Raw genomic sequence first — 19610 nt, 5'->3', positions numbered from 1 at the left:
TCGACTGGTGCTGTCTTTCTGGATTACTGATACAATTCAGGTTCCCTATGCAATATTTAATGGCACCAATTAGACTGTTGAAATGTAAGACAGATGGTATTTTAGAACCACATTGCTCTATAGATGTTTAGGACCCTGACCTAATATTCAGGGACAGGTCTGATTCCCTGAATGTGGTATGACCTCTTATTTCATAAGATTCCCATAGAAGCTATGTGCTCACTCTTTACTATTCTCTGGCTGAATAAAGATCATCTTTAAGATTATTCCTTTCATAGTTTAATTCTGTACAGCAACTGAACTTCAGCATATGATTTAGGAAAGTTTTCGAAATAATTTACCAGACACTTATGAAATTGAACAATGGAAACTCCAGGTAGGAATATCAACAATATAGGAAAGAGAGTACTACTTGCTGTAAGGATGACACGTCAAGTTGCAGACAGGCACGACTAAAAGAAACTCACATATAGCATTCGGCTACAGCCTTCGTCACTAAAGGCACACACACACACACACACACACACACACACACACACACACACACACACACACAAGCGAGTTAAGCAAGCACACCTCACACACACATGACAGACAACTCCAGCCGGCCCAAGATGCTGCAGTTGGCGGCCATCTGTGTGTGAGGTGTTCTTTGATTTCATGTGTGTGTGACACTCTTTACTGATGAAGGCTGTGGACAAAAGCTATATGTGAGTGTCTTCATGTGAGAGTCTTTTAATCGCGCCTGCCTTCAACTTGACACGTCTTCTGTATTATAAGTAGCAATCTATCTTTTCCTACACTTATGAAATTCATATTCACTTAAATAAGAAATTAAATTATAACGAAGTACAACATAAAATTCTCTCCAGGGCTCAATTTTGTTCCTGGACAAAAAAACATTGATACCATTCAACTTCATGTTTCTAAATCCAAACACTTAAGTGCTCTGCCCTCTTTAAAATATGCCAGTACCAGTCATTTGTAGCAGTTTCACTAGAAAACGCTAACAACTAATGTAAACTGGCAAAAACCAGCAACTTATAAAATGATAGAATGAAACATATCTACGACCGACTAACTGCTTGTATAAAAAATCTCCACTACTACTTAACTGCAGGGAACTGGTCAATGACGTGTTGTCTGAAGTCTATAAAACCTCATACTGGGCACAGTACTGCACTAAAAAGTTTTTATTGTCTTCTAGACAGACAAATATTGTTCTGACTCAAACGATGATGATGTTTATATTATACAATCTTTTAAACAGGTTCAATTATATCACTAGAAGGTTCCTACAAGTTATCTTCCAGCAAGAATTACAGAACTATAACAGCAGCAATAAGGGTTCTAAATTCTTTCCTCATACAGAGTAGCTTAAGCTCAGTTTACTGCATTCCTCGAAAGAATATATTTCACAAGACCTATGCAGAAATGTGTATAGGGAATGACTTTTATTGGATCTGCTAGATCTGTGAGAAGCATATTAAATGATATAGTATTTAAACACAAGCATCAGAAAGACAACAGACAAGTTTTACTTGAACACAATGACATTGTGGCCTCCAAAATTAAATTTTTGCAGACGATAAATTTGATGTGTACTTCAGGTGACATGAGACTTGTATTCCATTTGGATGAAACTTAGGTGGCTCAAAACCTTTCTCAAAATTAAATGTGGCAGAATTCAAGCTAAAGTGGGGGCCTTAAGGTACCTATTGTGCAAGGAGCAAGGCTAATTGTTGTGCATGTGGGCTCTGCGAAGACTGGTTCTCATAAAGAAAGTAAATTAGTTTACAGATGCAGCAAAACAAACAAATCAGAAGATTATCATTCTGAAATGAACATAGCTAAGTTTAAACTAGTTTTTTGAATTTATTGGAGGAAGGTTCCACCACCCATATGGACAACACTGAGTATCATTCGGCAGTCAGGAACCGAGCTCCAGCAATGAAAACACAAAGGTTGACATAGCCACTTAGCTAAATGTGAAAAATATTGCCTTCTCAACTACAGAGACAAGAGCTGAGACATTATGAGAGATGAGACCTATCTATGAGCAAGATCTACCAACACGTGACAGGGGGCACCAAGTAGTACACTTATTGCCTTTCTAAGTCACAGAAAGAACGAGCAGCAAAAAACCACACATTTAAAATCACAGATATTGAGTGCTTACTTCACGAGGCCATGGAAAATATCACAATTGAACAATGGCAGAAATGTGTTCAGCACGCAGAAAATCTACAGAAAGAAGATTTTGAGAAAGAAGTCACCCGAGACACTGAAACGAACCAATAATATCAACAGCAATGATGACTCAACAACCACAGATGATGGGAGCAGCAAAGAAGAAGAAGAAAAATGCAATGAGGAGGATGACACAAGTGAAGAAAACTGAGATGGGATACTGAGACATTTTACATTTTTTTCTCAGTTTAGGTCCATTCACAACCAAAACATTTATAGCAGATTGGATTCCATAGGGAACTGGTATGCTCCGTGACTGTACAAAAATTTGGAAAACAAAGTAGGTATTACTTACAGCAATCAGTTGCATAGCAATTTGGTTTAATTGCAGGTCTATGTTTCAGCTTTCTTATAGCTAACATCAGTGCATTTAGAATATGGTATATACACCAATTATGCATTTTCGTTGGTGTGCTAATTTGATTGAAATTCCAGTAGTTCTACTTTTTACCATCATATTCATTTTTGTCACTAATTTATTTACATTTCCACTTCATATAAACATATAATACCTAATGTTGTCTACAATAATTTTGTACATTGTAGACTGCAGACAAGGAATTAAATAACAAGGCTTTCAAAATGTTTTGAAATTGAAATAATGTAAACATACATTGCTTACATAACAAATGATATGACTGACATAGCCTAAACCAATATTTCACAGCAAAAAATGTAACTGATTTTTAGAAGTTTAGAAACTATTATGAGTAACAGAGGAACTTGTGACTATGAAGTGTATGTGACACTCCGTCTGGCAACAGTGCACTAACAGCCATCCACCAGTACACCTGACCACAGTTATTGGAAAATAGCACCCGAAGTGTTGCTTCAATGTACAAATTATGAGAAAGCTGCCACCCTACTCCCTCCTCTACTCCTTGCCATCAAACACAGTGGCTAGAATGCAGCTTTTAGGGGTGCAAGACACAAGTTTACACACAATGCAATTTTAGCTACGCACTACTGTCAAATAAGAGTGCAGATGTACGTGGGCAGTTGATACATCTTAGTATGGGTGATTAAAATAATTTGATGCTTTTGTCAGTCTGGGCAGAGTGAGTGGAAGGAAGGACTGTTGTCACTGCAAGCCAAAGATGGCACACCAACTTCCTGTGTGCAGTCTTTAACAGGCCAGTGAAGAATTGTTAAGTAATAAACAAACACCAATACCGAGCAGGGCACTTATGCCAATGAATGTTTTATAAATATTCATGAATATGGTGCACTTCAAGGGTAGAATCATCACTGTCCTCTTTCCTGGACACACAACTAGTGCTGGGGCCGACAGAAATCACTATCTCTTTGACTTACCCTTCAAAGATCAGTGGTCCTTCAACAACTTTCTTGGAATGGTTTGAACTCTGAGACCAGTCATGTGGGGTAACTTTCATAATAGCTTCTTTCATCACCATTTCCACACCACTGAGATTAAACTTTTTATTGTTTCTTGCTGCATAACTTTTCACCTGGACCCATACAAGTTCAATAGCACTGAAATGAGCAAGATATGAAGGAAGCCTGATTATAGTACATCCTTTCACCATCGCCATTTCACCAACCTGCCACCCTCTCATCTCAGTGTTTTTGCTGTTCCTTCGGCTGTGCAATCCACATGCCTTTTGTCAACATGTGACATAAATTAACATGTCTTGTCAAGCCACACAATGTCCTCAAAGGAAATGTTCCTCACTGCACGCAGATAACAGCATCTACAAGCCATTATCTCACTTCCCTCGATAATAAACTTCCAAAATGGGAACTTTCTTTTCCTGAAGGCAAGCTCGTAAAGGCATTTTCAAAGAGACAACATATTCTCAGTGAATGACAATGCTTCTTTGAGGCTAAAAAAAAGATTGCTCATTGTTTCCAAGAGAGACTGACTTGGTGACACTTTAACTTTCTCATTTGCCTTCTTTTCTTTCTCCTTATCTTTCACTATTGAAAACTTTAATTAGTTCACCACTATTGCACTCTATTTCAAAGCACAAATTCACAACCTTCTCTTGAGATTTACAACCCACAATATCTTTAAAGACAGCAAACATGTTCTCAGATTACTTTTTTATGGCAAATCTTATCTTGAGACATATAATACTGTTACTAGAACAACACTAATACAACAACATTAGTTCACAGCATCAGCTGACAAATGCAGAACACTCCAATGCTCGAAGAAGGGGATAGAATTAAAAAGAACACTACTGTTCATGAGAGCAGAGGAGCACACAAGTAACAGTTTGGTTGCCAGCACGTTTATTGATGCTTTGCACTTTACCTGCCAACTTGTTGGCAGTTTGGGTGGGGTGTGGACAGGGGACAAGCTCATCATTGAGGATACCTGGACAAGTTATTGCACAATGACTAATATCTATCACACAAATGAGTGAAAGAGATTTAGAAATCTTCATGCACTGCAGTAACTTCTCAGTGATGAGTTTTTCAGCATGTGTTAATCACTCCATTGGCCCATGGTATGACTGCCACTATATTGTGCTGAGCTCAATGGTTCTTCATGTTTTAAGAATTTCCACTATGACTAAGCTAAGATTATTTCTTTTCTTAACAGAGCAATAAAACATTGCATGTGTAGCAGTAATCAAATTAGAGCAGAAAAAAATGTGGGAAGTTCCTTCTTCAGTGAAGGGGATTAGAGAGAGGAGGGGGAAGTGTAGGGGGGAGGACGAGTGGAGAGGGAGGGAGGGAGGGAGGGAGGGAGGGAGGGCGAGAGAGAGAGAGAGAGAGAGAGAGAGAGAGAGAGAGAGAGAGAGAGAGAGAGATTGCAAATTGCATTCAAAAAGAACAACTACCATGTTTCTTTAAAATCAAAGTTATTTAAAGATAACAGCCTTCTGCCTTCCTTCCCTTATTTACAGCAACTATCCTTTCTACAACCATCCTTGCAGGTTACTTACTTTCTTTTTATTTCAGCATGAATTCTAGTTGTTTAATTCTTTCCCGAGTGGCTAAAGGCTACATTATGGTTCAGTCTTGTCATATCTAGGATTTTTCTGACACTTATCACTTTTTGCTCCTCTGGCAGTGATGTTGTTGTTGTTGTGGTCTTCAGTCCTGAGACTGGTTTGATGCAGCTCTCCATGCTACTCTATCCTGTGCAAGCTTCTTCATCTCCCAGTACCTACTGCAACCTACATCCTTCTGAATCTGCTTAGTGTATGCATCTCTTGGTCTCCCCCTACGATTTTTACCCTCCACGCTGCCCTCCAATACTAAATTGGTGATCCCTTGATGCCTCAGAACATGTCCTACCAACCGATCCCTTCTTCTGGTCAAGTTGTGCCACAAACTCCTCTTCTCCCCAATCCTATTCAGTACCTCCTCATTAGTTATGTGATCTACCCATCTAATCTTCAGCATTCTTCTGTAGCACCACATTTCGAAAGCTTCTATTCTCTTCTTGTCCAAACTATTTATCGTCCATGTTTCACTTCCATACATGGCTACACTCCATACAAATACTTTCAGAAAAGACTTCCTGACACTTAAATCTATACTCGATGTTAACAAATTTCTCTTCTTCAGAAACGCTTTCCTTGCCATTGCCAGTCTACATTTTATATCCTCTCTACTTCGACCATCAGCAGTTATTTTGCTCCCCAAATAGCAAAACTCCTTTACTACTTTAAGTGTCTCATTTCCTAATCTAATACCTTCAACATCACCCGACTTAATTCGACTACATTCCATTATCCTCGTTTTGCTTTTGTTGATGTTCATCTTATACCCTCCTTTCAAGACACTGTCCATTCCGTTCAACTGCTCTTCCAAGTCCTTTGCTGTCTCTGACAGAATTACAATGTCATCGGCGAACCTCAAAGTTTTTATTTCTTCTCCATGGATTTTAATACCTACTCCGAATTTTTCTTTTGTTTCCTTTACTGCTTGCTCAATATACAGATTGAATAACATCGGGGAGAGGCTACAACCCTGTCTTACTCCCTTCCCAACCACTGCTTCCCTTTCATGCCCCTCGACTCTTATAACTGCCATCTGGTTTCTGTACAAATTGTAAATAGCCTTTCGCTCCCTGTATTTTACCCCTGCCACCTTAAGAATTTGAAAGAGAGTATTCCAGTCAACATTGTCAAAAGCTTTCTCTAAGTCTACAAATGCTAGAAACGTAGGTTTGCCTTTCCTTAATCTTTCTTCTAAGATAAGTCGTAAGGTCAGTATTGCCTCACGTGTTCCAATATTTCTACGGAATCCAAACTGATCTTCCCCGAGGTCGGCTTCTACTAGTTTTTCCATTCGTCTGTAAAGAATTCGTGTTAGTATTTTGCAGCTGTGGCTTATTAAACTGATTGTCCGGTAATTCTCACATCTGTCAACACCTGCTTTCTTTGGAATTGGAATTATTATATTCTTCTTGAAGTCTGAGGGTATTTCGCCTGTTTCATACATCTTGCTTACCAGATGGTAGAGTTTCGTCAGGGCTGGCTCTCCCAAAGCCGTCAGTAGTTCCAATGGAATGTTGTCTACTCCGGGGGCCTTGTTTCGACTCAGGTCTTTCAGTGCTCTGTCAAATTCTTCACGCAGTATCGTATCTCCCATTTCATCTCCATCTACATCCTCTTCCATTTCCATAATATTGTCCTCAAGTACATCGCCCTTGTATAGACCCTCTATATACTCCTTCCACCTTTCTGCCTTCCCTTCTTTGCTTAGAACTGGGTTGCCATCTGAGCTCTTGATGTTCATACAAGTGGTTCTCTTATCTCCAAAGGTCTCTTTAATTTTCCTGTAGGCAGTATCTATCTTACCCCTAGTGAGATGAGCCTCTACATCCTTACATTTGTCCTCTAGCCATCCCTGCTTAGCCATTTTGCACTTTCTGTCGATCTCATTTTTGAGACGTTTGTATTCCTTTTTGCCTGCTTCATTTACTGCATTTTTATATTTTCTCCTTTCATCAATTAAATTCAATATTTCTTCTGTTACCCAAGGATTTCTACTAGCCCTCGTCTTTTTACCTACTTGATCCTCTGCTGCCTTCACTACTTCATCCCTCAAAGCTACCCATTCTTCTTCTACTGTATTTCTTTCCCCCATTCCCGTCAATTGTTCCCTTATGCTCTCCCTGAAACTCTGTACAACCTCTGGTTCTTTCAGTTTATCCAGGTCCCATCTCCTTAAATTCCCACCTTTTTGCAGTTTCTTCAGTTTTAATCTACAGGTCATAACCAATAGATTGTGGTCAGAGTCCACATCTGCCCCTGGAAATGTCTTACAATTTAAAACCTGGTTCCTAAATCTCTGTCTTACCATTATATAATCTATCTGATACCTTTTAGTATCTCCAGGGTTCTTCCATGTATACAACCTTCTATCATGATTCTTAAACCAAGTATTAGCTATGATTAAGTTGTGCTCTGTGCAAAATTCTACCAGGCGGCTTCCTCTTTCATTTCTTAGCCCCAATCCATATTCACCTACTACGTTTCCTTCTCTCCCTTTCCCTACACTCGAATTCCAGTCACCCATGACTATTAAATTTTCGTCTCCCTTCACTATCTGAATAATTTCTTTTATTTCATCATACATTTCTTCAATTTCTTCGTCATCTGCAGAGCTAGTTGGCATATAAACTTGTACTACTGTAGTAGGTGTGGGCTTCGTATCTATCTTTGCCACAATAATGCGTTCACTAAGCTGTTTGTAGTAGCTTACCCGCGTTCCTATTTTCCTATTCATTATTAAACCTACTCCTGCATTACCCCTATTTGACTTTGTGTTTATAACCCTGTAGTCACCTGACCAGAAGTCTTGTTCCTGCTGCCACCGAACTTCACTAATTCCCACTATATCTAACTGTAACCTATCCATTTCCCTTTTCAAATTTTCTAACCTACCTGCCCGATTAAGGGACCTGACATTCCACGCTCCGATCCGTAGAACGCCAGTTTTCTTTCTCCTGATAATGACATCCTCTTGAGTAGTCCCCGCCCGGAGATCCGAATGGGGGACTATTTTACCTCCGGAATATTTTACCCAAGAGGACGCCATCATCATTTAATCATACAGTAAAGCTGCATTAATGTAAAAATACTAAGCTGCACTGTGTTTTGGAGTTAAAAGTGTAGGTCCCCCACATATCTGACTAAGTGAAGATTGAAGGTCACGAGGAAAACAAAGGCATGCCACCTCCAATAAAATGACTTTTAAAAATATGACTGTGTGGAATATTCCTCTGATAACAGTAACACCAGTAGTACATTAAGGAAAAAAGTGCATCTGCAGCACAATAAATTGAAGAAAGAAACAGGGAATTCAACGCCAAGAGATTTAATAAGTGAAATTGATTTACTAGGCATTGTTCGGTGTACGAGTACTGATATAATCACACCATTTTCCGACTGAATTGAAGGAAATGACAAGTACAGGAAGAAAGCCAGCAACCTCCTTGTCTTATTGTGAAATTTGATTAGCCTAATTTTATTCTTGTGGTAACAACATAAAACATGTGGACTAGCTCTCTCGTCACACAGGATGGCACAATTCCACACCATTCCTGCAAACAGCAACCATTTTGCAAATTTCCTATTTATAATTACCAAATATGATTTTAGAACCTAATGTTCACAACATAAGGTGGCAATAAACTGGTAACATCTTTGAATACTATGTATACAACTACTTTTTATCAATACAATTTTAACAAGACTTCATGTTTATCAATAGTGCTGACATATGGATACCACAGGAGCTTCATCAATGATCTTCCTGTGTCACATTCTGGTGTAATACACGTAATGCGAAAATGTGCAAATACTTCATACAAGAAACACAAGTACTGAAGTGGAACATTAATTGCACATTTAGCAACCCAGGGACACCGTCAGGAGACGCTTTCAATAGAAGGAAGAAATAACCAAAGATATACCGAAAAATAATTTTACGCATTTAGGGCGTAATGGTGCAAAATTTGATAATGCTATATCTCAATTAATCAAAGTAAGGATAATCTTATTCATTGTTGGCAGCAACTGCTCTGAATCACATTTGTCATTTGGGACAAAAAAGATAGTAGTCTAAATTGACTAAATAAAATGAAAAGTTTACAGAAAAAATCTCAGGCAATGATAGTTCCCCAGAAACACAATTAGTTTAATATAGATAGAAACAAAGACTACAACAAATAGCAGAATGTAGGAAATTAATGTGTATCAAACCCTTAAAACCTTACATATGCAGCTTCAGGAACAAAAGAGAAATGGCACATCACTTTACTATTGGTATTCTTATGCTGAATGCCTTGTGTCTGTTTCTGGAAATGGTATTCAGAATGAGTCACTTGCAGTACCTTCATCTATCTTTCTCTTTAATTCCTTCTGTGCAGTTGTTTCCACATTGCCCTATGGAGCATAGGCACCTGGGAGTGCCTGTCAGCTCACCTCTGATCTGGTGCAGCTTGGTATGACCATCTGTCACGCAGATCTAGTGCACAAATTCTACACATGTGAGTCACATTGCCACTCCTGTCCTTGGGCTCTCAGCCTGGGCAGTGCATTCATGCGGGCTATGGCCCAACTGGCTGAAAGTCAGCTGTTTGCCCAGCTGTCCACAGGACGGTACTTTGGCTGGAACAGCCAGCTTTAGAGGAAGAGGAATGATACTGGTGTTCCAACACACCAAAGCCCAAGTTGAGTACTTAGTTCATATAATTTTCTGAGATATTTTAATCAGTTTTTTTACATAATGAATCAGATGGTAATAAATACAATCATGCCATACCTCCTGTCAGTGAATACATTTCTGCAATTAGATTTGTGGATAAATCTCTCAATGGCCGGCCACTCAGTCCTCCCTCCTCAAATACAGAATTACTCTGGAGATTTTCAGGTCTGCCCACTGTTGTGTTTGAAATAATAAGCCCATCAATAGCACACTGTAATGAAACAAGAGAATCACTCACAATTACTAGACCAACACATACAAATTATTACTATTAAAATAAATGAACTCAGTACTTTACCTTAAATAAAACAATCTGAATATCATGTTTCATAAAATTTAGTTGTGTGCACTATTGAACACAGTGAATATATTAAAAGATGTCCATTTCCTACTTCTTTGCTCTGGCCTTTATGTTAACAGTTTAAAACTGTTTACCACTTATACCATGCTAGAAGTAACTGGCCTCCCCATGTGTGTGTGGGTGGGGGGGGGGGGAGGAGAATGGGGGGAGGGGAGCAGCTGTGGGGGAGGGGGGGGGCTGCATACACATACTCACAGGTAACGGAGATAGGCTCATACTGTTATCTCATTCATAAATTTAACTGAAGTTTAAACGATATACAACATGGGAAAACAGTGACTGCTAATGCATGTAAAAAGGTGCATTCAAACTCTTATTCACACCAAGAATAACTGAAATGCTGTAACAAATGCATAAGACTTTTCCTTAATGAGGTAATACTGAATGAAATAATTTTTGAGAATTGTTGTGATATCTCAAGTTTTCTCACCTTGCTTGACTGCAGGGGTGTTTTCGGGTTTCCGGCCCAGATGACAATCCCATTTTTCACACAATATTTAGATGACTAGTGTAGGCATCTTTTTCGTGTGCTCTGAGCAGTGATATAGCATGTACCTGGCTCTCTGGACACGAACCAAACTGTGAGGTGTTATTGGTCTCTCAACCCCATTTATAGCAGAGTTTGACTGCTGCACTTGAAACTTGCTTTGGTGATCTTTGTTTCCCATTGTATGTAATATTCTTCCATGAATAATATACTCTTAGATTTTTCCAGCAATAAGAAACAGAGTGGTTGGTGAGATCGCAGTAAACTGTGTGCTGACCACAAAACTTGTGTATACTGAAACATCTGTTCCTGCTTATGAGTCGTCATAACATCTGTATTTTGACAGACCTCTTAATTACACTGTCCTACAGCTTGGAACCTGCAGGATGATTTGTTATTGTTGTTTGTCATTTCACTATTGTATTCCAATCACTGCTTGGAAAATGCCAATTTCCTTGGCTGCTTCTGTCAGAAGTGCTAACAATGTTCCTCACGCAGTTTTCAAAAATTAGTAAGAAAATGTTGCACATCTAAGTACATTGCTTGGCACAGTTATAAAACACCTTTTGGCCTTAGGACTGAGAAGATAAACTAACTAAAATCATGAAATACTGTAAATCTGAGGGCGGCCTATAGCTATAGATTGTTAAAAAGATCAACAAATTATTTAGCCACAAAAACAGACTTAAAATTAATTTCCTATCAAATCTACATCACATACCTTTGGATCTTTGAGGATATCGGCTATGTCTCTCTTTTCTTCATCTGTGAGATCTGGTGACAATTTTAGAAATACAGGTGTCCAACAATTAGCTGGTAGATCATCACGTGCTGCAACCACACCAGACAGCAGCTCCTTCAGATGGTGTTTTGACTGCAAACTACGAAGTCCTGGCGTATTCGGGCTGGCACGGTAAGAAAATGCATATGAAACTATGCTGCTTCGAAACTTAATCCAACAACCAACTAACTTCACTTTTATAACACGACACTAATGAACGTAACAGTTTTGGAAATGTAAAAATAAAGTAAGTGGAATGCTGAGAGACAGAGATGAATCTAACTTTTGGTTCTTTTTATGGAGAAAATTAGTAACAACTTCCTCTACATTTTAAATATTTTTGGCATGGCATAAATCCTTAACTTGTTACAAGAACAACCAAAACTACAGCATCAGTTTTAGATCATGTACTTACAGATATCAGTAATGAAAATTGTAGTGCATAAATAAAAGGTCACAGGCTCCCAATTAATTACTGCCAAATAATAAAGTTAAAGGCAAGCTCGGAAAATCCCACAAAACTGCATGCATATAATAGAATCTCTTCTAAACATAAAACACATACTGTTTCAAAGGTATTAGCAAACCAAATCTAAACAAATATGAATGCCATTCCTCTATAATGCAAGGTGGTTGTTTTAACCATTTCAATCAGGGGAAAACCGAGAACATGCAGTTTTTTTTTTTTTTTTTTTAGTCATCAGTCTTTTGACTCGTTGGGTGTGGCCTGCCACAAATTTGTCTCTACATCTATATCTATACTCAGCAAACCACTGTGAGGTGCATGGCAGAGTGCACTTCCCACTATAACAGTTATTAGGGTTTCTTCCCATTCTATTCATGTTATGTCAACCTCTTCATCTCAGAGTAGCACATGCAACCTACATCCTCATGCTGGTGTATTCCAATCTCTGTCTTCCTCTACAGTTCCCTCTACTATCAAGGAGGTTATTCCCTGACATCTTAAGAGATGTCCTATCAACCTGCCCCTTCTTCTTGTCAGTGCTTTCCACGTATTTCTTTCCTCTCTGACTCTGTACAGAATCTCCTCATTCGTTACCATATCAGTCCACCAAATTTTCAACATTCGTCTGTAGCACCACATCTCAAATGCTTCGATCCTCTTTTGTTCTGGTTTTTCCAACAGTTCGTGTTTCACTACCATATGAAGCTGTACTCTAAACGTATATTCTCAGAAATTTCTTCCTCAAACTTAGGCCTATGTTTGACACTAGCAGACTTCTCTTGGCCAGGAATGCCCTTTTTGCTAGCGCTAGACTGTTTTTGATGTCCTACTTGCACCATCCATCATTGGTTATTTTGCTGCCCAGACAGCAGAACCCAACTTCATCTACTTTGTGAATATCAAACTGATGTTAAGTTTCCCAGTGTTCGCATTTCTGCCACTTCTCATTACTTTCGTATTTCTTCAATTTACTCTCAATCCATATTCTGCACTCGTTAGGTGGTTCATTCCATTCAGTAGATCACATAATTCTTCTTCACTTTCACTGCGGATGTCAATGTCACCAGTGAATCGTATCACTGATATCCTTTTATCTTGAATTTTAGTTACACTTCTGAACCTTTCTTTTATTTACGTCACTGTTCTTCAGTGTACAGATTCAACAGTAGGGGTGAAAGACTACATCCCTATCTTACATCTTTTATAATTCTAACACTTCGTTGTTGGCCTAGCACTTCATTCTTCACCTTTCACTCATACTGTTCCCTCTTAGCTCTTGTACATGTTGTATGTTACCTGTCTCTCCTGCTGCTCACCATGATTTTTCTCAGAATTTTGTACACCTTAAATGATTTGACACTGTTAAACACTTTTTCGGGTTGACAAATTCTATGAATGTGTCTTGATTTTCCTTTAGTCTTGCTTCCATTATCAACCACAATGTCCAGAAGTGCCTTTGCCTTTCTTAAAGCCAATCTGATCTTCATTTAACACCACCTCAATTTCTTTTTCATTCTTCTGTATATTATTCTTGTAAGCAACTTGGATGCATGAGCTCTTAAGACGACTGTGGGATAATTCTCCACTTGTCAGCTCCTTCAGTGTTCGGAATTGTGTGGACGATAATATTCCGAAAGTCAGATGGTACATCGCAAGAATCATACATTCTACACACCAACTTGAATGGTCATTCTGTTGCCCCCCCCCCCCCTCCCAATAATTTTAGAAATTCTGATGTTTTGTTATCCATCCCTTCTGCCTTATTTGATCTAGAGTCTTCCAAAGCTCGTTTATATTCTGATTTTAATACTGGATCCCCTATCTCTTCTAAATCGACTCCTGTTTCTTCTTCTATCACATCAGACTAATCTTCCTCCTCATAGAGGCTTTCAATGTATTCTTTCCACCTATCTGCTCTTCCTCCACATTTAACAGTGGAATTCCCATTGCACTCTTAATGTTATTAGCCTTGTTTTTAATGTCATTGAAGGCTGTTTTGACTTTCCTGTATGCTGAGTCCACTCTTCTAGCAATCATTTCTTTTTTGATTTCTTCACATTTTTCATGTAGCCTTTTTATATTAGCTTCCCTACAGTTCCTATTTATTTCATTCCTCAGTGACTTTTATTTCAGTATTGCTGCATTTCCCTGAACATTTTTGTACTGTCTTCTTTCATCGATCAACTCATTCCTAGTACAAATCCCTTACTCTCAAGTAAACCTTTCTTCTACTCCTTCCCCTACAAACTGCATTCCTGTGAGTGTGAGTGGCGCCATCACAGCGTGTCTTCAAGATGGCTGCTACACTTGATGTTTCTCAGAAGCAACGTGCTGTCATAGAATTCCTGTGCTGTGAAAACGAGACAGTGGGAAACATCCACAAGAGGTTGAAAAAGGTGTATGGAGACGCTACTGTCGATCGCAGTACAGTTAGTTGGTGGGCAAGAAGGTTACGTGATGAAAGCGGGCATGGCAATATTGAGGATTGTTCTCCCAGCGGCAGGCCTTGTACTGCACACACTCCAGACAATGTGCAGAGAGTTAACGAATTGGTGACTGCTGACAGATGCCTCACAGTGAACGAACTGTCATGCTACCTTGGAATAGGGGAAGGAAGTGTTTGCAGAATACTGAAAGTGTTGGTGTTAAAAAAGGTTTGTGCCAGGTGGGTTCCCAGGATGTTGACAGTGGCTCACAAAGAAACAAGAAAAATGGGCAGTGAACTTTTGGAACAGTAGGAGAATGGTGGAAATGAATTTCTTGGAAGAATTATGACAGGTGATGAAACATGGCTCCATCATTTTTCACCAGAGATGAAGAGGCAGTCAATGGAGTGGCATTATGCAAATCCATGCAAGGAAAAAAAAATTCAAAACCACACCTTCTGCTGGAAAAGTTATGGCCATGGTGTTTTTCAATTCTGAAGGACTCTTGCTTGTGCACGTCATGCCAAGTGGAACCACCATAAATCCTGAAGCATATGTGACGACACTGAAGAAACTTCAAGCTCCACTGAGTTGTGTTCGGCCACATCAACAAAAGCAGGATGTTTTGCTGTTGCATGACAATGCATGGCCATATGTTCAGTCAAAAAACCATGGAAGTGATCACAAAATTCGGATGGACAACACTGAAACACCCGCCTTACAGTCCTGACCTGGCTCCATGTGACTACCATCTCTTTGGGAAACTGAAAGACTCTCTTCGTGGAACAAGATTTGAAGATGATGACTCCCTTGTGCACGCTGCCAAACAGTGGCTCCAACAGGTTGGTCCAGAATTTTACCACGCAGGTATACAGGCGCCGGTTCCAAGATGGCGTAAGGCAGTCGAGAGGGATGGAAATTATGTGGAGAAATGAAAATATTGTTCCTAAAGGATGTATCTACACACTGTAAAACTTTCAAATATGTAGAATAAAAGATGGATTTAAAAAAAAAAAAAATAATGTGCATTTCTTTTGGAGTGACCCTCGTATTATTCAAAATTTAAGTGGAGGCGAGTTTCAAACATGGGACCAAGGACGTTTTGATTATTAATCAAAGATGCTAACACTATATCACAGGTATAGCTAAGCTATTTATCAAATAAAAGGCTCAGGAATCAGTTTCATGCTGTATGACAAAGGGAGCACTCCCTGCAGCCAGGCAGCACCAGAGGAGAGTGTGCAGATATAGACTGATATTTAAACAGAAATGGATAAAGAAATCAGAGTCCTTCACAACATCCTCTGCAATGCTCACAGAACTGCTAGTGAACTTACAGACTGGGTGCCACCAAGTGACGTAACGAATCTCTGATGCAAAACTGTAAAATACGAGGGTTGGAACTTAAATAGTGGCAACTATTTATCCACAACCGATACAAAAGACTTACATGTTTGCACCTGTTACTGTCCTTCAAAGTAGTCACCAGCACTGTGTAGAACCCGTTGCCAGCAATGTGGAAGGCGTAGTATACCGTTAGCAGAGCCTGTTCTGTCGATGGTGCAAATGGAGAGGTCTACTGCCTGTCGAATCTCTGTAACAGTTCTGAAGCGAATGTCAAGAAGTGGTTCCTTCATCTTTAGAATCAAATCAAAGTCACAAGGACTTAAGTCTGGGGAGTACGGTCGACGGTACAGTACTTCCGAGTCCCGTCGACCCAACAGAGCAGCCACAGCTCGTGCTGTATGCGCCCGCGCATTGTCGTGCAAAATGACGGGTGGGTCGTGCAGAAAGTGTCAACACTTCTTTCACAAAGCTGGTCGCAAGTGATGCTCCAAAAATGAACAGTAATACTGTGCACCGACGGTCTGCCATCGAGGAACGCAACGTGTTAGGATAACACCGTCACAGTCGTACACGAGAATCACCGTAACTTTAGACTGCTCCATTAGCACCATCAACAGAACAGGCTCTGCTAACGGTATACTACACCTTCCACATCGCTGGCAACGGGTTCTACAAAACACTGGTGACTACTTTGAAGGACAGTAACAGGTGCAAACACGTAACTCTTTTGTATCGGTTGTGAATAAATAGTTGCCACCATTTAAGTTCCAACCCTCATAGATATGTAAAAAAAGGTACAGTTGTAGTCAGCCTGGAAGCCGGTTTGAACATCGCAGAGCTCCAACTTTTGAAATTACCCAACCAGTTATGGGGGGGCCTACAGTTTAATGTTGCAGGCTTGAATGTTTGAGCGTCTGTGTGTGAATGTGTGTATGTTTACAAGAAAAAAGAGCACAAACTTGAAAGCCAGTGTGAATATTGTTTTCTGCTACATGTTTCTATGCTCCACATTTTAGTCTTCTATAGGTGGATGTGTTGCCTTTCTCTTATTTTACATACTGGAGTACAATGTTCAGAATTCTGAAGGTGGTAGGGATAAAATAAGGGACTGGAAAGATCTCTACTGGAAAGTTCTCTACAACTTGTACAGAAACCACACTAGTTATTAGAGTCAAAGGACATAAAATCAAAGTAGCACTTCATAAGTTTTGCTGTTTGGGCAACAAAATAATTGATAATATCTAATATAAAGATGATGGAAAATGCATACTGGCTACAGTGAAACTTGGATCATAAACAGTACAAACAAAAAGAATGTATAACCTTTAGAAACGTGGCCCAACATAAGAATGCTGATGGTCAGACTGTACGACAAATGATGAGCTACAGAATCTATTTGGCAAGAAAGGAATTTGTGGCACAGCTAGATGAAAGGCAGGGATCAGTTAGTAAGATACATCCTGAGGCATCATAGAACTGCCAGTTTAGTAAATGGAGGGAGGTACGGAGGGTAGATATTGTACAGGGAGAGCTAGACTTACTGTGAGCTGGTTCAACTAAATATACTTTGTAGTAGTTATGCAGAGATGGAGAGTCTTCCCCAAGATAAACTAGTGATGTGTGGGCAGTTGCATCAATCAATCTTCGGACTAATAGTCGAATATATTCACCTCATCCTTGACTTTACTAACCTTTCTGGGCATACATTCACAAATGTCCAAAGATTTTCACAGAGATTTATTTTAAACTGTATACATATATTGTTCTTATTCTTATAGCAATCTGGCTTTGCAATATTTTTACAATTTCTGTGCTAGAATTGCAATTATTCCTTCTTCTGCAACCTGTTCACTCTGTCTATTTGTTTTTCCTCTTCCGCATTTATTGTAACTTACAAATCATTCTTTTCTTCACAAATACTGCATACTGAACTTCGACGGGTTTCTGTTATTTAATGTTTCCTAAACAGCCCAAGTAAACAGTTAGACAGCCATCAAAATTAAAATACTTCATTACATCTGATGCAATAAGATATTGAATAAATCTGATGTTGAATTAGGGGCTGAATATAAGTTACAGTTTAAGTTTTACTGCTGGAAGTGGCTGGGTGAGCTGGTTCTTACGTCAGAGGAAGATAAAGGCAAACTACTCTCAGTAGCGCCATTTTGAAATGCTGCTGAATTCAAACTGACCTCTGATCTGATGACAGCCTTTTTTACTTATTAGTATCTCTTCTTTTCTCTCAAATACACTGCCCGACAAAAAAGTGAACCATCCAGAAGACATGGCCACATTTTAATGTAACTTCATACACATACACAGCATGGAACATGTATGTAATGACTAGGGTTGCAATCCCCTGAGACTGGTAAAATGGCCAATAGAGTGTGTCAGTGCTGTTCACATTGAACTTTGTTACCAGGCTCGTTAGGGTACCCAGATGAACAGCGGCAGATGTTGAGTGACCATTGTGAAGGACACAGAAATACTGTGTATTCTTGTGAGGCATTTTCATCAGCAACTGGCAGAATTTGAAAGAGGCCTCGTTGTAGGTCTCTGTTTGGTCGACTGGTCAAACTGTACAATATCCATTATTTGTGGTGCATTAAGATGTGACAGTAGCCCAACGTTGGACTGCACGGACATATGAGGGCAAGCATACTTGTCAGTGTTCTGGTCGACCATCAAGCACTTTGTAACCCCTTCAACACTGGTGTCTGCCATCTGAGAACAAATGATGACTTGCCTATAATGTTCTGTGTCATCCCACACCATTGGTCGGAGACAAACAACAGCCACATTAATTACGGTCCCATTTGTAGGCTGCCATTAACACAACACAAACGGCTTTGCTTGGAGTGTTGCCATGACTGGGAAGCACTGATTGCTGGTGAATGGCTTCACACTGTGTTCAGTGACGAATTGTGGTTCTGCACTACCATAACCTTCATCAGTGATTGTGGAGGCGAACTAGGGAGAGACCCATTCCTCTAATGTTTTGGAGATGCACAACATTGTCACTTCTGGAATAATCAGGAACAACTTCATGTCACAGCTGGTAGCGATTGAGGGAACACTGGTGGCACCATATATGGTATGGGATGTTGGACGTGATAACAGATGTATTTGTTGGTCATCCTCAAAATACCACACAGAACTGGGAGCAACATTCATTGAATGTGCAATTGCTCGTGCAGTATGGCCTCTTTGAATTTTGAATGTAGGATGTCTTCTTGGAGCACCGAAGTCACACCTGCTGACAGGGAAAGTACCCCTTTCTCAAAGCCTTTGCTTAATTGTGGTAAAAAGGGCATAAGGTGGAGTTGGATATTATGCTTAACAATCTTGACAAGGTGATGAGTAGCTCTTCCATTGGCATGAGCCTGCTTTGCCATATGAAAGGATCATGTCAGTGTATTCTGCTTCACCATACAGAAGGATCATGTTAGCATGTTCTGCAAACGTGTACCTAACCAAGCTGCTCTAACACTCACAGACATGTGAATGAAGCTCGAACCAGGTCAGGAGAGGTAGGATAGATGTCAAACGACATCATCCGCCAATTCGACATAAGCACCTCCCACCGCAACCACCAGCTGCAAACCTACCTAGTGAACGTTTTCGAATGGCTGTAGCATGGAAATGGCACACTTCGGGACATGGGTTCCTATTCAAAATTTTATGTACTCATTGCCCTCTAACAAGTCCTAGAAGATTGTAATGGGTATTTCTGAACTCCCTGTATAAGATATCTTAGACGACAATCAGTTTGGCTTAATAAGAATAAGGAAACTTTC

General features: G+C 39.6%; 1 protein-coding gene across 4 annotated transcripts in view; it reads right to left on the bottom strand.

Annotated features, from left to right (window-relative positions):
• The window catches only part of LOC126235670 (dihydroorotate dehydrogenase (quinone), mitochondrial), a 54985-nt gene that overhangs the window by 6718 nt on the left and 28657 nt on the right, over positions 1-19610 (bottom strand). For all 4 annotated transcript variants that reach the window (XM_049944395.1, XM_049944393.1, XM_049944394.1 and 1 more), the window contains exons 5-6: positions 11515-11698; positions 10003-10156 (exon numbers count right to left, since the gene is read on the bottom strand). In XM_049944395.1, the coding sequence (XP_049800352.1) occupies positions 10003-10156; positions 11515-11698 (338 nt within the window). The remainder of the gene's footprint in view (positions 1-10002; positions 10157-11514; positions 11699-19610) is intronic.

Source organism: Schistocerca nitens, chromosome 2 (genome assembly GCF_023898315.1).
Source record: "Schistocerca nitens isolate TAMUIC-IGC-003100 chromosome 2, iqSchNite1.1, whole genome shotgun sequence".
Lineage (NCBI taxonomy): Eukaryota > Metazoa > Arthropoda > Insecta > Orthoptera > Acrididae > Schistocerca > Schistocerca nitens.
This window is presented reverse-complemented; position numbering and strand designations above follow the sequence as displayed.